The sequence below is a fragment of the Coffea arabica genome, chromosome 2c, assembly GCF_036785885.1.
Source record: "Coffea arabica cultivar ET-39 chromosome 2c, Coffea Arabica ET-39 HiFi, whole genome shotgun sequence".
Classification (NCBI taxonomy): domain Eukaryota; kingdom Viridiplantae; phylum Streptophyta; class Magnoliopsida; order Gentianales; family Rubiaceae; genus Coffea; species Coffea arabica.
The window spans coordinates 58,227,751-58,253,346 of NC_092312.1; the positions used below are offsets into that span (position 1 = coordinate 58,227,751).

At 37.5% G+C, this 25,596-nt stretch overlaps 1 protein-coding gene and 1 long non-coding RNA gene across 2 annotated transcripts; one reads left to right on the forward strand and one right to left on the reverse strand.

Annotated features, from left to right (window-relative positions):
- The first annotated feature begins 7,148 nt into the window (after positions 1-7,148).
- Positions 7,149-13,002, forward strand: LOC140035711 (uncharacterized). Its single transcript, XM_072077048.1, has 5 exons — positions 7,149-7,508; positions 7,662-9,230; positions 9,396-9,897; positions 10,177-10,918; positions 12,897-13,002. The coding sequence occupies exons 1-5, from the start codon at positions 7,149-7,151 to the stop codon at positions 13,000-13,002; spliced, it is 3,279 nt and encodes a 1,092-aa protein (XP_071933149.1).
- A 3,867-nt stretch (positions 13,003-16,869) lies between these two features.
- Positions 16,870-20,525, reverse strand: LOC113727381 (uncharacterized). The gene is made up of 2 exons (XR_003457795.2): positions 19,882-20,525; positions 16,870-19,396 (listed from the first exon to the last, which is right to left on the reverse strand). It is a non-coding gene; the product is annotated as an uncharacterized lncRNA (long non-coding RNA).
- Between the last annotated feature and the right edge of the window lie 5,071 nt (positions 20,526-25,596).

Below are 25,596 nucleotides of genomic sequence, written 5' to 3' on the forward strand. Positions count from 1 at the left end.
CTACCTATAAGGATAGGTCCTAAAAGAGGATCATGCCAGACCTCTTATTTTCCTAACGTTTGTGAATGCAAAAGATAAGAAACAAGGAAACGTTAGTTCAGCACATAATCACATAACACGTTGGACAATTAGATGATATAAAAAGCAACAAAGATAAATAAGGAAAGAGAGGTAGGACCCCTCCCCTCGTGAATGGTGTTCCTAATAGGGTAAGACAGACTCTGCCCTAGGTAAATTACCATGAATGCATAAGGTATTGGTTCGCTAATGCATCTAGACTCGATAGGTCATAGATCCCCGAGCCTTCAGACTTGGAAACCAAGGGTCATCAATCCCAAGGTTCTTTGTCGGTGGCTCGAGCGATTCCCCAAACACCGCTACGCACACATCGTGTCACGGCTACGTGTTTGAGTGAATCTATCAAAAATCCCCGACCTTCGACTAAAAGCTAAAGGCTATCAACCCAAAGCTTAAAGCGTAAGATTGAGTGACCCATCGGGTCATGCTACACACACATCGTGTCGTGATCACACGTCCAAGTGGGTCGCCTAATCCTAATAGGGTGGAGTAGCGTGACAAGCCACTAAAAGAAAAATAAATGAAGGATAAATAATAAAGCGTATGCACGTATGCTAGTACTCCTTTTTGGAGGGGAGGGATCGAGAACCAACGCGAGACTCTAGGGTATTGTCCCCCCACCCAAATGCAATGCAAATCGCGGGATCACATAGATAAACCATTCATCCATCAAAACAATTGTACGCCAAATGGGTGAGTGAGTGAGTTGATACGCACGAAATGCAAAAAAATCCTAAAAAAGGAAAAATGCAACCCTAAAATCCAAATGCGATATATGAAAATGTTAAAAGAAGAAAAGGATTGACTAAATCAAATTTGCTCGAACTCTCTAAGTCCCCAGTGGAGTCGCCAGCTGTCGCGCCCCATTTTTTATAAGAAAAATAAATTGACGAGTTTAGAAAAATGGCTTTTGAGAAAATGAATTTTGATTTAAAAGAAAATGAAGAACATGGGTCTTAATGAGACTTGAAAATGCGACGATTTGACCCACAATATAGTTTAAAAAGATTTTTTGAATGAAAAATCGGAGTCGCCACATGGTATAGAGTTAAGGTGTATCAAGTCATCTAAAAATGAATTTGAAAGGAAAAAGTAGGAAACCCCTTTTAAACGACTCCAAGTCTTACGAAAATCAGAGAAAAAGATTCGAGAGTCACATTTGAAGAAAAGGAAGGCAAGGATAAGAATCCAAGGCGCCCTTTCTGTGAGAACCCTGAAAAATGGATATATAAATTAGGCATATTTCATTTGCATTTCTTTTATTGTTTAATAACTTCTAGCATTACTTTTACTTGTTCGCAACTAAGTACGTAATAATAGGTTTACGTGAAAAATAATATAATTTTTTCAAAGTTATGAAATTTCTTGGTTTTATTTGACTAAATTAATATCTTTAGGGTTGGATTAAATTTTCGCCTTAAAATAAAATGTTAGAATACTTAATTCCTTTATACTAAATTAATGATAATTGAATCGTTAGATTTACTATCTTAAAATAAATTATTTAAGGCCTTATGATTAATTCCAATTAGTTGCTAATGTTAAATGTTAATAAGAATTACTAAGAACCTTAATATTCAAGTTTAATCGATAATTTATTCGATAAAAACATGGTTTAGGTAGATTAGAGAATGATTAGGCGTTTGAATCGCGCTTGGGGATAATTTTTAGAATTAAGTCGGATTTGCGAAATTAAGTTGAGATTAAGGAGCGAAGTGAAAAGACTAAAATACCTTACCTTACCTTTCCATGCAAACCAAACGAGATGTCTGACTGCAAATCAAATCACGCAGTTATTACCAAAATTGTACGCAAGCCGCTCTTACACGCAAACCATTCTCCTAAATAGCGGCACTTGTATCATTCTCTTTGTTTCACGTCTCAAACCACAATACTTTCTAATACCACTCAATCTATTTCACATCTTAAAACCACGGCCCACAATATTTCTTCATACTACCAATCCAATTCATATCACAAAACCATGATACCATTTGCTCTATTTCACAGCCACAAGACACAATACCAATTTCCTTCTCTGCACAAACCACAAACTGCAACTTCCTTTCTTCTCTGTACAAGCAAACCGCTTCCTTTCTAAATACCGGGACACCACCTTCATCAAATTCCATTTCTTTTCTGCACAACTCCACCGAAACCACTGCACTCCATCTTCATCGTGAAAAGGTAGCATTCGAGAGCAAGAGAGGGAGAGCTGCTCCTCGTGAGTATCGACTGAAGAAAAGCCGCGAGCTGCATTTTTCTTTTGTCTCTACTCTGTCCGTAGGCTGAGGGAAGAGACCAGGGAAACAACACTACCTTTGTCAACCTCAGACCAACATCCACCAGCTGCAACCACCTACATCACAACACCATTTCTAGCTGCAAATTGAACGCAGGACCAAACAGGGTGCGTGAGAGCCGAGAGGAAGGAAGAAAATTCCAGATTTCTGTGCGTAAGTTTAGAGTGTATCTAAGGTAAATTTCTGGGCTAATTAAGTTAAGTATTATCAGAGGAAGTCTTATCAGAGGTTGCATGTAATTTTAAGAAGCCGGTTATGGAAATCAAGGTCTTAGAAAAATTCTGCTTTGGAAGTAAAAGTTCTGCCGAGAATTTGACATGATATTTCCTCTTTGATCTGGTTTATTTGATGTGAATTTTGTGGTTTAAGCTTATAATCATAATTAGATAGCTAATAACAAGAAATTAGGCTCTGCATGGGGTCAATTAGTTGGTTAAAGCAGGAAAAAAAATTAAGAGTGCAATCTGCCTCAGGGCATGATCAACCGAGCCAAGCAAGGAAAATTTTGGAAATTTTTGATGTTAACGGTTGTTGTTTGAGCTTGATTTCAGAACTGGACACGTTTACTTGCTAGCCAGATAGGTGTAAACGGAAATTGAGAGTTAAAGGCATGTTTAAAACCCGAAAATGAAATGAAAACAGAAAGCCCTTCATGCATTGATGCAACCGTGACTAGTTGGATGAGATTTCTGATTTTTTTTATTTGTTATATGAACCTGGTTTTGAAGTAGAATTTTTTTAGCAACTAACTAGGTGTTTATATGCTGAAATTGAGTACCTAGCACCATGTTTAAACCAAGGGAAAATTTGATATAAAGCGTATTGGTGGCTGGAAAATGTTGGAGGCCACTAGCCAGGTTGAACCAGCAATTTCAGTTTGTTTTTGGAGTTTAATTGGTTTTTGGTAATTTATTTTATTTTCCTGGAAGTATGATGGTTTGGAAGTACAATAGGGTTGTAAGTTTTAAATTGTATAATTTGTTTAGCAAGGAAATATTTGATATCTTGAATGATTTAACCAAACATGTGGGTATACAAATGCTGGAAACTTTCTTGTGGCTGCCGAAAGTTGAGTTGAAATATCAACTTGGATTTTGGAAATTTTCTTGGACATATAATGGATGGCAATGCCTGGAAAATGTTGTTTTGAAGTTCTATAAGAAGTATAAAGATGGTTTGAATAAAAACATTTTGGTGTTAAAAGAGAAAAAGGAATTTTCACAAGTGAAAAATGGAAATTCCAGATTTTCGGATATTCCATGACCAGTCTCAATAAAATGTTGATATCTTGGTGTAGGAAAATCCGTTTAAGGCGCCGTCAGTGGCGTTTGAAACTAGAATCATAGGCCTTTGTCCTGTAGAAATTTCGTATTTTTCCTCCATGTGTACTACTGTCTGTGAATTTTTAAAGTGGACTGTTTTGCATGAATGTCCTGTTTCTTTGTGAAACAGAAATTGGGCTTTGGATTGAGATTTTAGCCTACTTGTGGTTTAAATTCTTGATTAAATTGTGGTTGGAAGTAATTGCTGTTGTCAAGGGCTAATGATTGATGAAGCCCTTGGCCATTTGAATGATTTTATAAGTACTACAGGGTGATGAAAGTTAATTGCTGGAATGTCTTGGAAGTTTTACTTTTATTTTTATCTGCTTATAATGGGCTTGCTGAAACCAAGTGCTAATGATTGATGAAGCCTTGGTTGATCATTTTATTTTATTCAGAAATGTACTTGTTGAAATCTAGGGCTAATGATTGACGAAACCCTAGTAATTTGCTATGTGATTTTTGCTATATTTTAATCCATATTATAATTTCGAAACGAAATTAGAGCTGTGGAAGTTGTATCGACCTTGCGAACTCGAGTAGCTATGATCAAGTTAATCAAAAATATTTTTCCAACTAGTATTATATTATAAAACTCCATATCTAGTGTTTTGCCTAAAACTTTCCAACTCGATAATTTCCTCTAGCTCAAACTAGCCTTGATAGCTATAGTATATAAGTTCTATAGCTTTTGAAAACTCTAAGTCTTATTTTAATTCCTTTTCTTTCCTTAAGCTTTGCACTTGGATAGTTAACTATAGGAAAAGTTTCAAAATACGAGCTTTACCAATTTTAGTGAAAAGCTTGGGAAAACTTGCTCGGTAAGAAACCCTATTGTACGAAAAATAGTTTTTAAGGATAATTTTTGCAAAAGCCGTAACTTTAAAGAAATGTTCAAAGTAACTTTTTAACATTGATATTGAGAGGTTTATCGACTTATTTCAGTAAAATAATACTAGTTAATTTATTTTAGAAAAAGTACCTCAAGGAAAACTATAAGAAATATCTCATCTACTTTTATCAAGTGTTAATCTAAGGAACTCTTGATTTTTCTAAAGGAAAGTGAACCAGTAGTTTATTAAATATACCTCAATGTCTATAAGCTTAAAAACTGAATAGAAACTTATAGTTTCAAATTTTGGTTTTTAGGGTTTTTCGAGGACGTGGATTTTGATCCCCAACTCGATATCTGAACTCCACTCTTGGTGAGTGTCCCTGCTTGTTCTATGCCTAATCGTTTAAAGTGCTTCCTTGACTTGTTATGTGATAAGTTGAAAAAGATTGGTTGCTGATCCATCGAAGTGAGCTGTGTGTACTTTATCACACTAGCCGTTCGAGTGGTGACTTGTGCAAAATATTTTCTCCTAAATCCTTGATTCAAAATGTAGTTACGTCGTTGGGTGAATCCCTCGACGCATGAATCTAACTACCAAGAATCAAAATGTAGTTACGTCGTTGGGTGAATCCCTCGACGCATGAATCTAACTACAAAAGTCATTTGGGTGAATCCCTCGACGCATGTATCTGATTGCAATCACGTCATTGGGTGAATTCCTCGACGCATGTATCGATTGCAATCACGTTTTTGGGTAAATCCCTCGACTAAATTTATACGGGTATATCTCGAGTATACTGCGTCGGTAGACGAAGTACGGGCCCGAAGCAGAGGTATGAACGGTGACGGGTTAGGATTAAAATAAGTGGACCTACATGGACCATAAGTAGTGAGAGTTGACGGAGGGTCAACTACGATAATTGGTGATCAAGCGAGGGAAATGGCTCCTGAGAGCCCACGTATCCTACCTTGTGCTGTTATACGCTTTCCTAACTGTTTAAATTTGTGCAGTTATTAATCGCTGTTTGAAATTATGTGATTGCATGTTTTGGGGCACCACTGAGCTTTAGCTCACCCCACGTTTATTGTTTTCCTTAACAGGTTCTGGAAACTGAAAGCTGGATGCTTAATTTATGTTTTTCTTTTGGACTGTATTTGAATACTATAACTTATTCTGTGGGCTGTAACGTGTTATAGGGATAATGTATTTTCCTTTTTGAATTGCCACTTGAAGCTGGAAAATGTATAAACCCTAAGTCAATTACTTGGCTTGTAAGTTGTATTACGGATTTCTGTATTTATCTATTGTGATGGGGACGACTTATACTTCGGTTTTGGCACGTAGGTCGTTTAAGGCCTCGACTGGTTATTTTTTTTTTATCATAGCTATCTCTGAAGTTAATGTGGCTTTAGGTATGATTCTATTCGAGGAAGATTGTTTTGTAATAGATTAGTTTATTCTTCGAAAGGTTTTGGGTTAGATTGCTTGCGTGAGTCCTGGCGAGAGCTGGGCAGACGGCCCGCCAACCCTTTGGTTCGCCTCAGGGGGAAGTGGGGTCATCACAGGTGGTATCAGAGCCTAGGTTAGAGAAGTTATTTGAAAGACATATTAGCTGTGTTAGAAACCCTAATCCTCTCTAGGAATAACTTTTGAGATCATTAGAAATACCTTAAGTAAGATATGATCCGGTTAGCTATTTAAGTTCTAATCTTTAAGTGTTGATTATTTTGCAGGTATGGAGAATGGTAACGGGCATGCTAATGGTAGTAGCGAGGCTAATGGACACGTAGAGCCGCTTAGATCCATTTCCTATAGACCTCGAGGAGGAGGAGACAGAGTTCGATACTCCCCAGCTGATAGGCACCCTAGGTGCCAGTGTAGGGCCACATACGCGTATCCCAACGCGTTGGTACTATCTCTTGACGATGAGCGCCGCCACTTGTGGGACGCTAACCACACCTTGACCCAGGATGTGGAGGAGCTGAGTATCATGGCGGATACCCAGTTCGACCGCATAGCTGACTTGGAGATTAGGCTAACTGCGGAGCATAATATGCTAGAGGTTGCTCGCTTGGAGATAGAGCGACAGAAGGCTATAGGGACCCGACTTGCTGAGGGGATCAGAGATAGGAGTGCTGGCATCCGGGCTGATGCTACTATGCTTATGGATGAGGCCACTAGTTACCTTCAGGGTAACGAACAGGCAGACCCGGAGGAGGATCCAGCTGAGGACATTGCTCCTGATAGCCCTGCTGAGGGTTAGCTTAGGATTGACTTGGTAGTATTAGATTGGTAGGATCAGTTCAGGAACATTAGTCAAGTCATCAAGTTTTGTCTAAGTGAATGACTTGCTTCCAAGGCACCATATCCCTAATTTTGTGCTTAAGGGATTATTTGTATGTATTTTTGCTAACTTATGTGCCTTACTTTTGGAAATGTTCCAACTTCCTAATTGTATGACTGATTCCACGGAAATATATGTTAAGTGTTTCATTTCCTTTTCCTCCATTACCATGTCGATTTTAATCACCTAACGGATAATAATGATTAGTAATAAATAAAATTTTTGCCAAATTATCTTACCCTTCCGTAATAGGCATAATTAGGCAATGGATCGCCAAATAATAGGAAGAGGCCATGGGAGACCCCGTAGACAACACCCGGAAGCGGGTGGCGATAGGGAACCCGAGGTCAACCAAGACCAAGGGCAAGAGGGAGTGGCCGGAGATCAAGTGGCCACTGCAATAAATCGTATCACTGATGTCTTGGAGGGCTTGACTGAACATCAAGCCTCTGGGCCAGTGCACCGCCAAGGAGGCCCAGCCGATTCTGAGGATCGGGCACTGGAGAGGTTTTTGAAATTTGAACCTCCTAAGTTCTACGGAGGACCCGAACCTGATATAGCTGAGGGGTGGTGGGAGAGAATCTCCGACATCTTCGCAGCTTTAAACTACACGGAGGAGCGGCAGGTGACTTTCGTCGCATTCCAGTTTGAGGGAGCTGCTCGCTCCTGGTGGAATCTAATTAGGACTAGCTGGGACAGGAATCATACTCCAAGGATTTGGGCGAACTTCACAAGGGAGTTCAATGCCAAATTTCTTCCACCTCTTATCCAAGAAAAGAGGGAGGATGACTTCATAAAATGTAAGCAAGGGGCGATGAGTGTCACCGAATATGCAGTCCAGTTCACAAAATTATCCCGTTTTGCTCCTGAATTGGTGACTACGGAGCAAAGACGAGTCAGAAGGTTTGTGCAAGGTCTGAATGTAGAAATACAAGAAGGTTTAGCTGCAGTGAGGATAGATACTTTTGCTGAAGCTGTTGAGAAAGCCCAGAGAGTTGAAGTAGCTAGGGCTCAAGTGAAATCTTTTCAGGCTAAGAAAGGATTTGCTCCTAGCAGTAGTCGGGAGCCGACGTATGGAAATGCTCCACCGGCTAAAATGGGCCGAGGAACCATTGGAGTGAATAATCCTGGAGCACCACGAGGTGCCCAAGCAAGAGGAAAATGGGCCAGGAATGCAGGGGGACGGAATAATGGAACCCGAGTGGGACCGATTGGAAGGGGACAACCCAGGAATATCTCACAAGGAGACCGAGCAATAGTTTCCCAAGTGAGTTGTACATTTTGTAAGAAACCTGGCCATACTATAGATGGTTGCTGGAAGAAGCAAGGGAGGTGCTTGAGATGTGGAAGTAGCGAGCACCAAATTGCTGGATGTCCAAAAATGCAGGAAGGGAGTAATCCAAATGTTAAACCAAACACTTCTGGAGGGAGCCGGCCAACAGTTCCTGCCAGGGTGTATGCTATAGATGACCAACCTGTACCTGATTCCTCGGAAGTCGTGGAAGGTACTCTCCCCATTTTTCATCGATTAGCTAAAGTGTTAATTGACCCTGGTGCAACTCATTCATTCGTAAATCCATCATTTATGTCTGGAATAGACGTGAGACCTGTTAAATTACCCTTTGATCTTGAAGTTAGGACACCAATGGGTGATAAGAGGATAATCGCTAGCTTAGCCTTTAAGAATTGTGAATTCTGGATTGGAGAGCGTAAAATGCTAGTGGATCTAATCAGTCTGGACATAAAAGGGTACGATGTTATCATAGGAATGGATTTTCTAGGTCAATATCATGCTAAGCTGGATTGCCGAGCAAAAGTGGTAGAATTCTGTATACCTGGAGAAGCAACTCTGAGGTTAGATGTTAAGGGTAGGTTAGCATCATCTGCTATGATCTCAGGGATACGGGCGAGGAAAATGTTGTCAAAAGGAGCTCAAGGTTTCTTAGCTTTCATGATTAATGCTCCCAGTGATCAAGTGAAGTTGGAAGATGTACCAGTGGTACGGGAATTTCCGGATGTTTTTCCAGAAGAGCTAAAGACTCTACCGCCGGATAGAGAAGTGGAATTTAAGATTGACTTGGTGCCTGGAACGGCTCCAATTTCTAAAACTCCGTACCGGATGGCTCCTGCCGAGATGAAGGAGTTGAAGATTCAATTGCAAGACCTCTTGGAGAAAGGTTTTGTAAAGGAGAGTGATTCACCATGGGGAGCACCCGTTCTATTTGTTAAGAAAAAGGACGGAAGCCTGAGGTTATGTATTGATTACCGAGAGTTAAATGAGTTTACAATTAAGAATAAATACCCTCTACCGTTGATAGATAGTCTGTTTGACCAACTGCAAGGGTCAGTAGTTTTCTCTAAACTGGATTTGAGGCAAGGGTATTATCAGTTAAAGATTAAGAAGGAGGATATACCTAAAACTGCTTTTAGTTCAAGATATGGACATTTTGAGTTCGCAGTCATGCCTTTTGGTTTAACTAATGCACCAGCAGCATTCATGGATTTAATGCAGAGAGTCTTTAAGAAGTATCTGGATCAGTTTGTGGTGGTTTTTATTGATGATATCTTGATATACTCAAAGACTCGAGAGGAACATGTTAAACACTTGGAGATAGTCTTGCAAATATTAAGGGAGCAGAAGCTATATGCCAAATTCAGCAAGTGTGAGTTTTGGCTTGATGAAATATCTTTTCTAGGGCATAAAATTTCCAAGGAAGGAATTGCCGTGGATCCGGCAAAAGTTGAGGCCATTATGAGTTGGAAGCAGCCAGAAAACCCAACTGAAGTTAGAAGTTTCTTGGGATTAGCAGGGTACTATAGGCGATTTATCAAGGATTTTTCGAAGATTGTTGGACCCATGACCGATCTAACCAAGAAAGGGAATAGATTCATTTGGACTCCGAAGTGCGAGTCAAGTTTTCAGGAATTAAAGAAGCGTTTAACATCCGCTCCTGTTTTGGTGTTACCTGATGGAGGTGAAGGTTATGCCGTGTACTCCGATGCTTCCGGAGAAGGTCTAGGATGTGTTTTAATGCAAAATGGTAAAGTGATTGCCTATGCTTCTCGGAGACTGAAGCCTCACGAACAAAACTACCCAACTCATGATCTAGAGTTAGCAACAGTGATTTTCGCCTTAAAGAAATGGAGACACTACTTGTATGGCGTGACTTTTGAGGTTTATACGGACCATAAGAGCCTTAAGTATTTATTCTCCCAAAAGGAATTAAATTTGAGACAAATGCGGTGGGTAGAATTTCTGGAGGATTATGACTGTTCAATTAACTACCACCCAGGAAAAGCTAATGTGGTAGCTGACGCTCTAAGTAGAACGGCCCAAGTAGCAGGGTTAATGGTTAAGGAGTGGGACATGTTAGAAGAAATTAGTGGTTGGAATCCTCGTTTGGAGAAACTGAAGATATTACTTGGGAACTTATCCTTGAAATCGTCATTACTAGAGCGTATTAAGAAGGCCCAGAAATCGGACCCTGTGATTCAGAAGAATTTGGAGAAAGTGCAAAAAGGGGAAATCCTAGATTTTAAATTGGGGTCTGAAGGTGTATTGAGGTTCCGAGATCGTATTGTGATTCCGGCAGATGAAGAGATCAGAAAAGAAATTTTGGAAGAATCACATCGATCAAAGTATACTATACATCCAGGTGTGATCAAGATGTATCATGATGTGAAGGGATTGTACTGGTGGGAAGGTTTGAAAAAGGATGTAGCAGAATTTGTTCAGAGATGCTTGATCTGCCAACAAGTAAAAGCTGAGCATCAGAAGCCCTCTGGTTTATTGCAACCGTTAGAAATCCCTGAATGGAAATGGAAACATATCACAATGGATTTTGTAACGGGACTGCCTAGAAGCCAAAAAGGATTTGATGCAATTTGGGTAATAGTTGACCGACTCACTAAGTCTGCACATTTCCTACCCGTAAGCATGAGCTTTTCTCTGGAAAAACTGGTCAAGTTGTACACAGAAGAGATTCTAAGATTACATGGTATTCCTGTAAGTATTGTGTCTGATCGAGACCCAAGGTTTGTCTCACGTTTTTGGCAGAAATTTCAGGAATCTTTGGGGACCAAGTTGAGGTTTAGTACTGCGTACCATCCCCAAACCGACGGGCAGTCGGAAAGAACAATTCAAACTTTAGAGGATCTGCTGAGGTCGTGTATATTGGATTTTGGAGGAAAATGGAGTAATTATATGACCTTAGTAGAATTTGCGTATAACAACAGTTATCAAGCTTCAATTCAAATGGCACCTTATGAAGCTTTGTATGGGAGAAGGTGTCGATCTCCGATTCATTGGGATGAAATAGGAGAGAAGAAGATTTTAGATCCAACAGCGATACCTTGGATAGAAGAAGCCCAGGAGAAAGTGAAACTAATTAGAGAAAGGCTTCAAACCGCTCAGAGTAGACAAAAGAGCTACGCCGACACAAGGAGAAAAGATTTGGAGTTTGAAATAGGAGACAAGGTTTTCCTAAGAGTTAAACCCTTGAAGGGCGGAGTAGTGCCTAAGAAAGGTAAGAATCTAAAGCCAAGGTATATCGGACCTTTTGAAATTTTGAAGCGAGTTGGGAATGTAGCGTACCAGCTGAAGTTACCCGCAAGCATGGCTAAGGTTCACGATGTATTTCACGTTTCCATGCTTAAGAAATATTATCCCGACCCGAGTCATGTGCTGCCCCTGGAAGAAATTGAAGTGGATGAAACGTTAACGTATGAAGAAGGACCAGTCAAGATTTTGGAAAGAGAAGTAAAGGAACTGAGAAATAAGAGAATTCCTCTGGTGAAGGTTTTATGGAGAAATCATGGACTGGAGGAAGCAACTTGGGAACTAGAAGAAGAAATGCAGAAAAAGTACCCTGATTTATTTCCTTAGAAAGTGTGAATTTTGAGGACAAAATTCTTGTAAGGAGGGGAGGATGTGAGAACCCTGAAAAATGGATATATAAATTAGGCATATTTCATTTGCATTTCTTTTATTGTTTAATAACTTCTAGCATTACTTTTACTTGTTCGCAACTAAGTACGTAATAATAGGTTTACGTGAAAAATAATATAATTTTTTCAAAGTTATGAAATTTCTTGGTTTTATTTGACTAAATTAATATCTTTAGGGTTGGATTAAATTTTCGCCTTAAAATAAAATGTTAGAATACTTAATTCCTTTATACTAAATTAATGATAATTGAATCGTTAGATTTACTATCTTAAAATAAATTATTTAAGGCCTTATGATTAATTCCAATTAGTTGCTAATGTTAAATGTTAATAAGAATTACTAGGAACCTTAATATTCAAGTTTAATCGATAATTTATTCGATAAAAACATGGTTTAGGTAGATTAGAGTATGATTAGGTGTTTGAATCGCGCTTGGGGATAATTTTTAGAATTAAGTCGGATTTGCGAAATTAAGTTGAGATTAAGGAGCGAAGTGAAAAGACTAAAATACCTTACCTTACCTTTCCATGCAAACCAAACGAGATGTCTGACTGCAAATCAAATCACGCAGTTATTACCAAAATTGTACGCAAGCCGCTGTTACACGCAAACCATTCTCCTAAATAGCGGCACTTGTATCATTCTCTTTGTTTCACGTCTCAAACCACAATACTTTCTAATACCACTCAATCTATTTCACATCTTAAAACCACGGCCCACAATATTTCTTCATACTACCAATCCAATTCATATCACAAAACCATGATACCATTTGCTCTATTTCACAGCCACAAGACACAATACCAATTTCCTTCTCTGCACAAACCACAAACCGCAACTTCCTTTCTTCTCTGTACAAGCAAACCGCTTCCTTTCTAAATACCGGGACACCACCTTCATCAAATTCCATTTCTTTTCTGCACAACTCCACCGAAACCACTGCACTCCATCTTCATCGTGAAAAGGTAGCATCCGAGAGCAAGAGAGGGAGAGCTGCTCCTCGTGAGTATCGACTGAGGAAAAGCCACGAGCTGCATTTTTCTTTTGTCTCTACTCTGTCCGTAGGCTGAGGGAAGAGACCAGGGAAACAACACTACCTTTGTCAACCTCAGACCAACATCCACCAGCTGCAACCACCTACATCACAACACCATTTCTAGCTACAAATTGAACGCAGGACCAAACAGGGTACGTGAGAGCCGAGAGGAAGGAAGAAAATTCCAGATTTCTGTGCGTAAGTTTAGAGTGTATCTAAGGTAAATTTCTGGGGTAATTAAGTTAAGTATTATCAGAGGAAGTCTTATCAGAGGTTGCATGTAATTTTAAGCAGCCGGTTATGGAAATCAAGGTCTTAGAAAAATTCTGCTTTGGAAGTAAAAGTTCTGCCGAGAATTTGATATGATATTTCCTCTTTGATCTGGTTTATTTGATGTGAATTTTGTGGTTTAAGCTTATAATCATAATTAGATAGCTAATAACAAGAAATTAGGCTCTGCATGGGGTCAATTAGTTGGTTAAAGCAGGAAAAAAAATTAAGAGTGCAATCTGCCTCAGGCCATGATCAACCGAGCCAAGCAAGGAAAATTTTGGAAATTTTTGATGTTAACGGTTGTTGTTTGAGCTTGATTTCAGAACTGGACACGTTTATTTGCTAGCCAGATAGGTGTAAACGGAAATTGAGAGTTAAAGGCATGTTTAAAACCCGAAAATGAAATGAAAACAGAAAGCCCTTCATGCATTGATGCAACCGTGACTAGTTGGATGAGATTTCTGATTTTTTTTATTTGTTATATGAACCTGGTTTTGAAGTGGAATTTTTTTAGCAACTAACTAGGTGTTTATATGCTGAAATTGAGTACCTAGCACCATGTTTAAACCAAGGAAAAATTTGATATAAAGCGTATTGGTGGTTGGAAAATGTTGGAGGCCACTAGCCAGGTTGAACCAGCAATTTCAGTTTGTTTTTGGAGTTTAATTGGTTTTTGGTAATTTATTTTATTTTCCTGGAAGTATGATGGTTTGGAAGTACAATAGGGTTGTAAGTTTTAAATTGTATAATTTGTTTAGCAAGGAAATATTTGATATCTTGAATGATTTAACCAAACATGTGGGTATACAAATGCTGGAAACTTTCTTGTGGCTGCCGAAAGTTGAGTTGAAATATCAACTTGGATTTTGGAAATTTTCTTGGACATATAATGGATGGCAATTCCTGGAAAATGTTGTTTTGAAATTCTATAAGAAGTATAAAGATGGTTTGAATAAAAACATTTTGGTGTTAAAAGAGAAAAAGGAATTTTCACAAGTGAAAAATGGAAATTCCAGATTTTCGGATATTCCATGACCAGTCTCAATAAAATGTTGATATCTTGGTGTAGGAAAATCCGTTTAAGGCGCCGTCAGTGGCGTTTGAAACTAGAATCATAGGCCTTTGTCCTGTAGAAATTTCGTATTTTTCCTCTATGCTTACTACTGTCTGTGAATTTTTAAAGTGGACTGTTTTGCATGAATGTCCTGTTTCTTTGTGAAACAGAAATTGGGCTTTGGATTGAGATTTTAGCCTACTTGTGGTTTAAATTCTTGATTAAATTGTGGTTGGAAGTAATTGCTGTTGTCAAGGGCTAATGATTGATGAAGCCCTTGGCCATTTGAATGATTTTATAAGTACTACAGGGTGATGAAAGTTAATTGCTGGAATGTCTTGGAAGTTTTACTTTTATTTTTATCTGCTTATAATGGGCTTGCTGAAACCAAGTGCTAATGATTGATGAAGCCTTGGTTGATCATTTTATTTTATTCAGAAATGTACTTGTTGAAATCTAGGGCTAATGATTGACGAAACCCTAGTAATTTGCTATGTGATTTTTGCTATATTTTAATCCATATTATAATTTCGAAACGAAATTAGAGCTGTGGAAGTTGTATCGACCTTGCGAACTCGAGTAGCTATGATCAAGTTAATCAAAAATATTTTTCCAACTAGTATTATATTATAAAACTCCATATCTAGTATTTTGCCTAAAACTTTCCAACTCGATAATTTCCTCTAGCTCAAACTAGCCTTGATAGCTATAGTATATAAGTTCTATAGCTTTTGAAAACTCTAAGTCTTATTTTAATTCCTTTTCTTTCCTTAAGCTTTGCACTTGGATAGTTAACTATAGGAAAAGTTTCAAAATACGAGCTTTACCAATTTTAGTGAAAAGCTTGGGAAAACTTGCTCGGTAAGAAACTCTATTGTAGGAAAAATAGTTTTTAAGGATAATTTTTGCAAAAGCCGTAACTTTAAAGAAATGTTCAAAGTAACTTTTTAACATTGATATTGAGAGGTTTATCGACTTATTTCAGTAAAATAATACTAGTTAATTTATTTTAGAAAAAGTACATCAAGGAAAACTATAAGAAATATCTCATCTACTTTTATCAAGTGTTAATCTAAGGAACTCTTGATTTTTCTAAAAGAAAGTGAACCAGTAGTTTATTAAATATACCTCAATGTCTATAAGCTTAAAAACTTATAGTTTTGAGTAGAAACTCGATATCTGAACTCCACTCTTGGTGAGTGTCCCTGCTTGTTCTATGCCTAATCGTTTAAAGTGATTCCTTGACTTGTTATGTGATAAGTTGAAAAAGATTGGTTGCTGATCCATCGAAGTGAACTGTGTGTACTTTATCACACTAGCCGTTCGAGTGGTGACTTGTGCAAAATATTTTCTCCTAAATCCTTGATTCAAAATGTATTTACGTCGTTGGGTGAATCCCTCGACGCATGAATCTAACTACCAAGAATCAAAATGTAGTTACGTCGTTGGGTGAATCCCTCGACGCATGAATCTAACTACAAAAGTCATTTGGGTGAATCCCTCGACGCATGTATCTGATTGCAATCACGTCATTGGGTGAATTCCTCGACGCATGTATCGATTGCAATCACGTCTTTGGGTAAATCCCTCGACTAAATTTATACGGGTATATCTCGAGTATACTGCGTCGGTAGACGAAGTACGGGCCCGAAGCAGAGGTATGAACGGTGACGGGTTAGGATAAAAATAAGTGGACTTACATGGACCATAAGTAGTGAGAGTTGACGGAGGGTTAACTACGATAATTGGTGATCAAGCGAGGGAAATGGCTCCTGAGAGCTCACGTATCCTACCTTGTGCTGTTATACGCTTTCCTAACTGTTTAAATTTGTGCAGTTATTAATCGCTGTTTGAAATTATGTGATTGCATGTTTTGGGGCACCACTGAGCTTTAGCTCACCCCACGTTTATTGTTTTCCTTAACAGGTTCTGGAAACTGAAAGCTGGATGCTTAATTTATGTTTTTCTTTTGGACTGTATTTGAATACTATAACTTATTCTGTGGGCTGTAACGTGTTATAGGGATAATGTATTTTCTTTTTTGAATTGCCACTTGAAGATGAAAAATGTATAAACCCTAAGTCGATTACTTGGCTTGTAAGTTGTATTACGGATTTCTGTATTTATCTATTGTGATGGGTACGACTTATACTTCGGTTTTGGCACGTAGGTCGTTTAAGATCTCGACTGGTTTTTTTTTTTTTTATCATAGCTATCTCTGAAGTTAATGTGGCTTTAGGTATGATTCTATTCGAGGAAGATTGTTTTGTAATAGATTAGTTTATTCTTCGAAAGGTTTTGGGTTAGATTGCTTGCGTGAGTCCTGGCGAGAGTTGGGCAGACGGCCCGCCAACCCTTTGGTTCGCCTCAGGGGGAAGTGGGGTCGTCACACTTTCAACCTAGCCAAGGCTAGTTTCGCGATTTAGTCAAAGATTTTCTTATTTTAACCTAAAAATTTATCACATTTGGATGTACTATATGAATGCAAAACCTAGACCTAGGAGGGTGTCAGGGGGTCGAGATGTATTTTCAAAACTTACTTAGTACCAATCACATTAATCGTGACGCCCATTAAAGATTCTTCGAAAAAAATCACGAATAATGCAAGTCATGAGACTCAAAAGAAAAGAAAAAGTAAAAATCAATAATATACAGATGTGTATGACCTAAGGGAATGCATCATAATGGGTGTGAAAAATTTATACTCGTGACTTTCAATGTTCCCTTTAATAGAGGGAATATGAGCGTGTTAAGGCTAGGAAAAGCCAAACTCGTCCAAATCCCATATCCAAGGGGTTTTCCCTAATCTAGTCAAACAAATGCACTACCCTAATCCTATTTCTAAAATGAAATGCAAGTCTAATGTCACATATCATACACAGGGGTAGATATATAGGGAAATTAGGGATAAAAGGATATGTGTATAAGGGAAATATCATACAAAGTGATAAAAGGCCCTAGAAAGTAAAAATATGCATGAGAATGTGATGTAGTCATACATGCATGATCTAGCGTAGAAGGTCCCTAAGGGTCTAGCATTGGACTAGTCACATATCTATGAATTCCCACTAGCATTGGACTAGTGAGAAAAGTCGGAACAAAGGTCAACAACTAGCGTTGGACTAGTGTGTATTCGGGAAAAGGGGCCACAACTAGCGTTGGACTAGTGTGGTGACGACATGCATTTGTTATAACCAAATAAACATATAATAAAGTAAGTAAACACCTAAATCACGTATAGCACATAGCACATGAGCATAATATCTAGATGCAAGGTCCTAAGAAAGCGATAACACATAACACGTAAGCAGACAAATCACACAACACTCAATAAAGCAAATAAAGCCTTAACTATTACATTTGGGGAGCCCTACTACAATCTAAAGGGAGATGAATTAAATAATTAAAATAAATACCTAACTATTACAACTTTGACATTCAAGTGCCTTTCAAATGATCAAAATTGAACTAAAATAAATGCACAAAGCCAATAAAGCAAATAAATAAATAAATGAAATGAATGAAACAAACATTCAAGAGGCATACAATCAAACATGTAAAGTCACATAGGGCACGTAGAGTTAAATAAAGTAAGAAATAAGGGATAAGGTATACCTCCCTTAAGTCGAAGCCCTAATGGAGTGAAATCACTTATTTATCCTCCAAAATACAAAGAAAGGGTCAAGACACCACTTTAATCAAGAAATAATCACAAAAGATAAAAATGAATTATGAAATTGAATCAATTAAATCATATAAACAATCCACATTTAAGAAGTCAAAAGAAGAAAGGACTTGATTGCAAAAATTAATAAAGTTTTGAGGTCAAAATTAAAGAAAAATAAAGTTTAGGGACCTATTTGCAATTAAATCAGGACCCAATTGAAAGAAGCCTAACATTTTTAGGGCCGTAGCATAATTAAGGAAAAGTCTGAGGAATGATTTGCAAAATCGTTTTCTGATTTCTTAATGGACCAAGCCATTGGGCCATTTCCTTTATTTGTTTGGGCCAAAGCTTTCCAGCCCACTAGAAATCCAAAACGAAAGGGAATGGGCCATTTTATTATATTGACTCAAAGAATAATCCAACAAACTGATGGGCTTCAACCCCTCAGCCCAGGACAAACCCAAATAAAAAAAAAAACCTAACCCAAATCCAAGTAACTCAAATAAATAGCTAAATCCAATTCCCCTTCCATTTTACCAAAACCCAACAAACTAATGGGTGAACCAAATCTGTTAAAGCCTAATTTTATTCCAAAATTCAGAATTAATGAACTAAAAAAAACACACGTAAAACATACAAAAATTTAAGTTTGAAAGAGGTAAAAATGATTTATTTGCAGAAGGTTTTGGGCCTTAGTGCAACAAAGGGAGACTTGGGGGGCCAAAGTGCAATTTTTAGAAATCATCATGCAAACTTCCTGCAAATTCTACGAGAAAGCTTTCTGCAGCAAAATTTTGCAGCTCATGAAACTTCCCTCAATCGTTTCTGCTACCAAAATTGCAACTTCAACCCACACAAAATTCATACCAGCACTCATTACCTATCCACCATTCATTGCTTTTAACAAAACCAAACATGATTTTCCAACTTTGATGATCCCCCCGGATAAAACCCGAGCCAAGAAAAAACAAGGACAAAACATGAAAATGCAGCAAAAAGAAACTTCATCATCTGCTTGCAACGACCAACCAAATCATGCAACAGAAAACATTCCACTCCTTGACCAAACGTTGAACTCTTCATAAGGGAACCAGAAAAGCAAGCTATGTTTATAAATCAATAAACTCGAAATGAAGCCAATAGCACTTTGAAAGTTCAGATTTTTGCAACATGGTGAAAGACCTGCGAAATCTGTCTTAGGCCACTTTGCAAGTCAGATCTTCATAGCTTATAGTAATTTTATACCAGCTATCCTAATTGCACAGCAAGAGAATCAAGTATTTGGAGCAACTATGAATTTCAGCAACCCACGATGACCAACGAATCATGCGGCAGCTTCTTCTCTACCATTTCAGCATGCATGGGACAGAATTTATAAGCCCCAATGGAGCATGTAGATACACCAACTAATGCCCCAAGACTCAAACCGAGTCACTCAGGACCAAACAAACAAAATCATAATACAAAACCAGAGTTCCAGTAGCTGCTTTTCCCCACAAAAAAAAAAAAATCCATGGCCGAAACAATTTACTCCTCTAAAAAAAAAAAAAAAAGAAATCAGAAACAAACATTGATTTAAGTACCAAAACTGATGAATTAGGCTTCTGGAGCAGATCATAAATGACAGAAGTGACACAAGACAACCTTATTGACATTCGAAACAATACGTCAGCCAACCAAAAGGGAAAACAAAAGAACTGCTGCAACAAACCTAACTCACTGACTTGTCCGATTTCTTTCAAACGTACAAATGCAACAAAACCATCTTTCAACAAAGAATTTTCGGCTAGACATTACATCGAACAGATTGGGGGCATTAAAAGTTTCATCAGATTTTTTTTTCAAATTGAAGTCAATCAGCCCCAAAATTTATCAGAAACCAAGACATTCAACTCAATCAACATATGCAGCATGTGTATTCAAAAATGAAGCCAATTAACAGGAGAATCACGCTAGATGAAGCCACGGCAGACCCATTTCACACTCTTGAGAAGAACTGAAATTTAAATAGAAAACTTACAGAGCTCTTGACGATGAAGATCCACGGGCGATGATGGTGGGTTCCGGTGGCGGCAACGGCAGACCTGGTCGCAGCCTTTCCCTTCTTGCTTCTGCTTTTCTTTTTTTCACCAAGCTTGCCGAAGCCCTCTGTCCTAGTTTCCTTCCTCCTGCTCTGTTTCGTTCTCTCTTTTTTTTTTAGACGAAACCCTCTTCAATCCCTCCCCTTTTCTTAGTTTTGGCGAAGCTCTCTGTCTGTCGCCCATTTCTTTTCTCTGTTTGTCCTTCTTTTCCCTAGCCGAGAGCTCTCTCTCTCGGTCTCCTCTCTTTTCTTTTCTTGCGGCCCTTTTCTTCCTCTGTGTTTTGTTTCTTTTCGTCCCTAATCTCCTTTTTTCTTTTTCTTTTTTTTTTGTTTCCTTTTTTTTTCAGCCCCCCTAGCCGGCCATCCCCAATCTTTTTCTTTTTTTTTTTTCCAAAAATTCTCAAACCTCTACAAGTGTCTCTAACCCTTCACCCCTTAAGTGATGTGTTGTTAAAGAATAAGAAGGGACACTTGTCCCATGCATGCTTCTCCACTTGTCACTTCATTCATTTTTCTTTTCTTTTCTTCATTTTTCATTTCATCGTTTTTCTTCTTCTTTTTTTCTTCCAAGAAAATATTGAATTTAAAACAACTAAAACATATTTTTTGAATATTTTTTCCCCTTTTTTTTCTTTTTGAGAAATTCTATGCTAAAACTTAAAAATAATAATAAAACTAAAAAACTGAAAACTAAAAAAGTGAATAAAACTAACACGACAAATAAAAACTAAAACAAATAAAAAATAAATAAAATTACACTAAAATTTTGGTGTCTACAACCTTTCTTTTGAGCATGCAAGTTGGAAAAAGAAAAGAAAGTATGTGTGACAAAGAGAAGGGAAGTATGGCTTACCCACCAAACTCTTGGGACTTGTTGCAATTATTTGAAGGAAGAGGGCCGCTAGTGTTGTGATTGCTTGATTCGAACCTCTTTTGACTTTTGTTCAATCTGCAAGTGGGCATTAACAAATTTAGATTGCTGCAACATATGGTTGCAAAATAAATCTAGAGATTAATGCAGAGCAGAATCAAGACAAATTTGATAAAGGCACTTAATCCCTATGGACATGATACTGAAGAGAGTTTTCGATGAAGTAATGTGCATCACACCAAATTCTTTTCATGTGGGAGGTAGAAGTCCCCCTTGCAGTTTATACCATATCAAATCCAAGTGCAACATAAGCGGGTCATGCGGGATTCAATGTAATTATCGTAAGGTAATGTGACCAAGCAATTTAATTTGGTGAGATTAATGCAGTCGGACAGCAAGATAAGCTTTGTAATTGTCAAAGTAAACAAAAAACAGGCACGAGTTTAAGCGGTTATAGTGCTGCAAAAGTAGTTCAATGAGGCAATTTGACAAGCAACTAGGGGCGGGGCAAAACCATGCAAATTTCAACATAAGGGAAATTTAGACCGAGCCCAACTCTTACAAAGTAACAAGCATAAGAAGATTAAATTTTCAGCAGTAACAAGTGCTAGAAACCTGAATTTTCAGCAGCAATAAATGTGAGAAAATTGAATTTCTTAGCAAGAAAGTTTCCAGATGAGATTGCAAATTACCTGATGCGAAGCTTGCAGATTGTAATTCTTCAAGGAAGCTGCAGAATTCCTGCGCGATTGGAATGCCTTCGAGCAGGTTTTTGTCTCTTTATTTAGAGCTTATACGGGCTAGAAGCAAGGAGACCAGAAAGTTGTAAGCACTGGTTTTGGCAGTATGTTGTATTCGGCTTGGGAAGCTGTTGAAATTCAGAATTAAAATTCCATATTGCCGAGGAGCTGGTTTGGGCAATGGATTGACTTTGGCACTTCTTATTTCAACACTTTGCGAATTAGTATAAAAACTGAGTTTTAGAAAGTGGAGTAATACATGCTTATTTGGGGAGTTGTCAAGAAACTTCGGTTTCCAACCTCCATGATAAATCATTTGTCGAGGCCTTTGGGATATATAAAACCACGGGGGCTGCTATTCGGGCTATGACGCTGCCAATGGATTTTATATTCAAGACGTGATAAAATGGAAATCCATACTTTCAAGCCTTGTGCCTGGTAATTGTCACCTAATATCTCACCAAATTTTTACAAGTCTTGAAGTAGGGGCATTTGTATACAACGCAATTTTTATTTAATTTATCTATCTAGTCAAGGTAGAATATAAATTTGTCTAGATTAAATTATCTTAAATTAAAATTTTCGTTGTGTCAAGTCCATTATCCTCATATCACTGGAGTTGGTTCAATGACGAGGGAAAGGTTCTTAGTCTTTTTCATTGTCATATTCAGGGTTTGAGCCCTGTATCCAACCGTTGGAGTTGGAAGAGTGTGAGGAGTGATGAGAGGGAAAAAAGTCCATTATCCTTTAAATTGATAAGTTGGGCCAATGTCACATAGGCTTCAAGCTGAAAATGCAAGGTCCATTTAAATTAAAATGAATTAATGGATTTATTAAATCATGATAGACTACTTGGATTGATCTATTACTAAGGGCCAAATTAAATGGAATTTGAGAGTTGTAAGCAATGTTTCGAAACCCAACTCAGATTGTCCAGTCGAAATGGTTGAATCGTCAATTGGGTAGTTTTCTGGGTTGAGTTGAGGCTGAAACTAGTTGAACCACTTTTACTTGAAAGAACCGATTGAGCCATCTGGTTCAACTAGTGAACTAGCAAATTGGAATGGTTTTTACTAAACCATTTGGATCTTGATTTTAATTAAAGAAACGCAGCCCCACTCCTAATACACACCGTGCAACTTCTAGCTACTCTTTTAATATTTTTCATTTGATCCTAATATTTTATTTTGGATTACGAAGCTACTCTAAATTTTTGCAATATCTATTTTTGTGGCATTTCACCTTTTAAAAATTACAGTTTAGCTCTTAATTGTTTAAAACTTCAAAATCTCTTATTTCTATCTAAAAATCATTGTTACAATTCTACTATATATATTGTAGCTTAATTTTTGTATAAACTTTTTAATTTTCATTCATAAATTCACAAGCTTTTTATTTTTAATATTATTAACATATCATGTTTTATCAGAGTTATTTTTTTTTAGTTTGTAATGATTTATATAATAATAATAATAACATATTAATTAATTATGACATATTTATGATGTCATGGGTTAATAACAGCTCGATTATTGTTGGCCCAACAGTTGATTTGATGACCCTTGACCCATTAAGATTTTCAATTCACTGAACTATCTGGGTACCAAAACCTTGGTTGCAAGGCACCCAAATTGCAGGAAGGTTCTAGAGGGTTTCTTGGAAATCAAGTCTATGTGTTTTGACTATAAATAAAGTTTTCCTTCAATACCAGAGATAGGTTGAAATCTCTAAAATCTAGGAAAACTCTATCAAAGTCCAAGAGATTTTTCCTTCAAATCCAAATCAAATCCTAGTCAAGTTAAAAAAATTCTTCAGTTCGTGTTGAAGCTTGAAGATTGAAGGCTCAAGTACTCAAATGACATCATCAAATAAACAATTTTCTGCACCCAAATTGTAGAAAAAACCATTCTGATCAAAGAACAAGACTCTCCAGCCTTTTGATTAAAGTCCTTTCAAGAAACAAATCAAGGGATTAATTTTTTAATTAATAATTATCAGAGCTCATAATCCTTTATATTTTGATTTAATATATTTGATATTTGTACAAGTTTTCTTGCCTTTTGCGTTAGGCAATGAAATTTGCATTACACTAGGGTTGGGTTTTTTTTTTGTTAGTACCAAAAGGGAAAAAGGTAAATTTTTCTAAAACCTAGTAACTCTAGTTATAGTAAATTCCATTAAAATTTGGTAATTTATTTTAATAAATCAATAAAATCTAATAAAAATAGTAATTTCCTCTATAAAATAGTGAACTTTGCTAGAAAGGTGGTAGCATTTTTTACAAAAGTAGAAAGAAATTTTTTTTTTTTTTTTGGCTAACCCCGTACACGGGGCGGACACCACCCCAAAATTTATTCAAATGATGTAACTTTACAAATAGGAAGACTAGACATTTCCTCGTGTTGAACATGAAAAATTTTAAGAAAACTTCATCTTTCTAACAGATGGCATTCCTAATCTATTTAGTCGGATTTCCCCTCAAGCCAATTGAGGAATCGTGTGCAGATGATCATAAATCCTAACATGGTCATGAGGATGAGAAATGCCCACATTAGATAATGCATCAGCAACTTTGTTAGTTTCTCTGAAACAATGTGAAAATCTAGAAGAGTCGGCAACCAATTGCCATATTTGTCTTACTTCCCTACAAGTATGCCAAGGACAATGAAAATGCTGTTGAAGTATACCAATTAGGACCAAAGAATTAGATTGCTCACAAACTTGTTCAAACCCCTTCTGAAAACATAGCTGAAGTCCAAGCAACAGAGCCAAAGCTTCTGCTAGTAAACTCGAGGTGTTCCCGAGAAATGATGAAAATGCTACTAACGGGTGGGCATTGGAATCATGTAACACTCCACCTCCACCACACACTCCTCGATTCCCCTTAGAAAACCCATCAGTATTAAGTGTCAACACTCCAATTGCAACCGCCTTCCAACGAACCAATTTGCAACCAAATAAGCTTGACGATTGAGATATCAAATCATAGAACAGAGCAAAGGTCTGCCCTTTGATAGCTTGTTTAAACTGAATTTCAACAACCATTTTAACCTCTTGAAAACAGCTAGGCAAATAGTTTCACTACGTGGTCTGATCTCTTCAATTATTGCTTTATTCCTCGCTTTTCAAATATGCCAGCATATAAAACTCGAAAAAATGTTAAAACAAATCTCCTTTTTTTAGATTTATGCTAGAGGAACCACCAAGCAACAAACGAGCTCGTAAGGTGGAGGCTGGAAAAATTAATCCGCACCTACTTCCAAAGTAATTCCAAACCTCTATCACAATTTGACCCATGGAAAAAAAACATGTTCAATAAATTCACCAACAGATATTGAGCAACAAAAACACTTGGAAGGCAAACGAAACCCGATCTTACATAACACATCATCCAAAGGCAACCTGCCCATCAACAGCCGTAACATAAAGAAGTGTTGAAGATACTATCTCTCGTGATTATGGGAGATATTATCTCCCATGATTATGGGATTTTATTGCTTATGATCAATCAAGTTTGAATAGATTAATTAAAATAAAAGATAGGATATGTGTTTCTTTATTACCTTAAGTTGTAGTAGAATTGTGATAGGGTTACCCTATAAATGCCTACCTTGTAAGCATATTCTGGTGTGAGAAAATAAAGAAAAGCAGAGTTTTGTTTATTTCCTTTTCTTTTTTAAAGTTTGCATGGTATCAGAGCTCTGGCTCTGTACCAATTCCTATCCATGAAGTGCAGCTATGACTGGATCAAGGGAGTCTATTGCTCACACAAGAGAAGACTCATCCTTGTCTTCAGTAGTTACCCAAACTATGGATTACTCTGCTTCAAATTCTCCTTCCTTGCAAATAACCATTCATAAATTAAATGGTTCCAATTATCTGGAATGGGCTCAATCCGTAAAACTTGCTATTGATGGCAAAGGTAGACTCGGCCACCTTATTGGAGATATTCAACAACTAGCTGCTGAAGATCCCAATTTGAAGAGATGGCATTCAGAGAACTCTATAGTTATTGCTTGGTTGATAAACTCTATAGAACCAGCG

Coding starts and splice junctions, on each gene's coding strand:
- LOC140035711 (XM_072077048.1), top strand. CDS start 7,149: ATGGATCGCCAAATAATAGGAAGAGGCCATGGGAGACCCCGTAGACAA. Junction 9,231..9,395: donor TTGACCAACTGCAAGGGTCA/GTAGTTTTCTCT, acceptor GATTTAATGCAG/AGAGTCTTTAAGAAGTATCT. Junction 9,898..10,176: donor CTCCGATGCTTCCGGAGAAG/GTCTAGGATGTG, acceptor ACTACCACCCAG/GAAAAGCTAATGTGGTAGCT.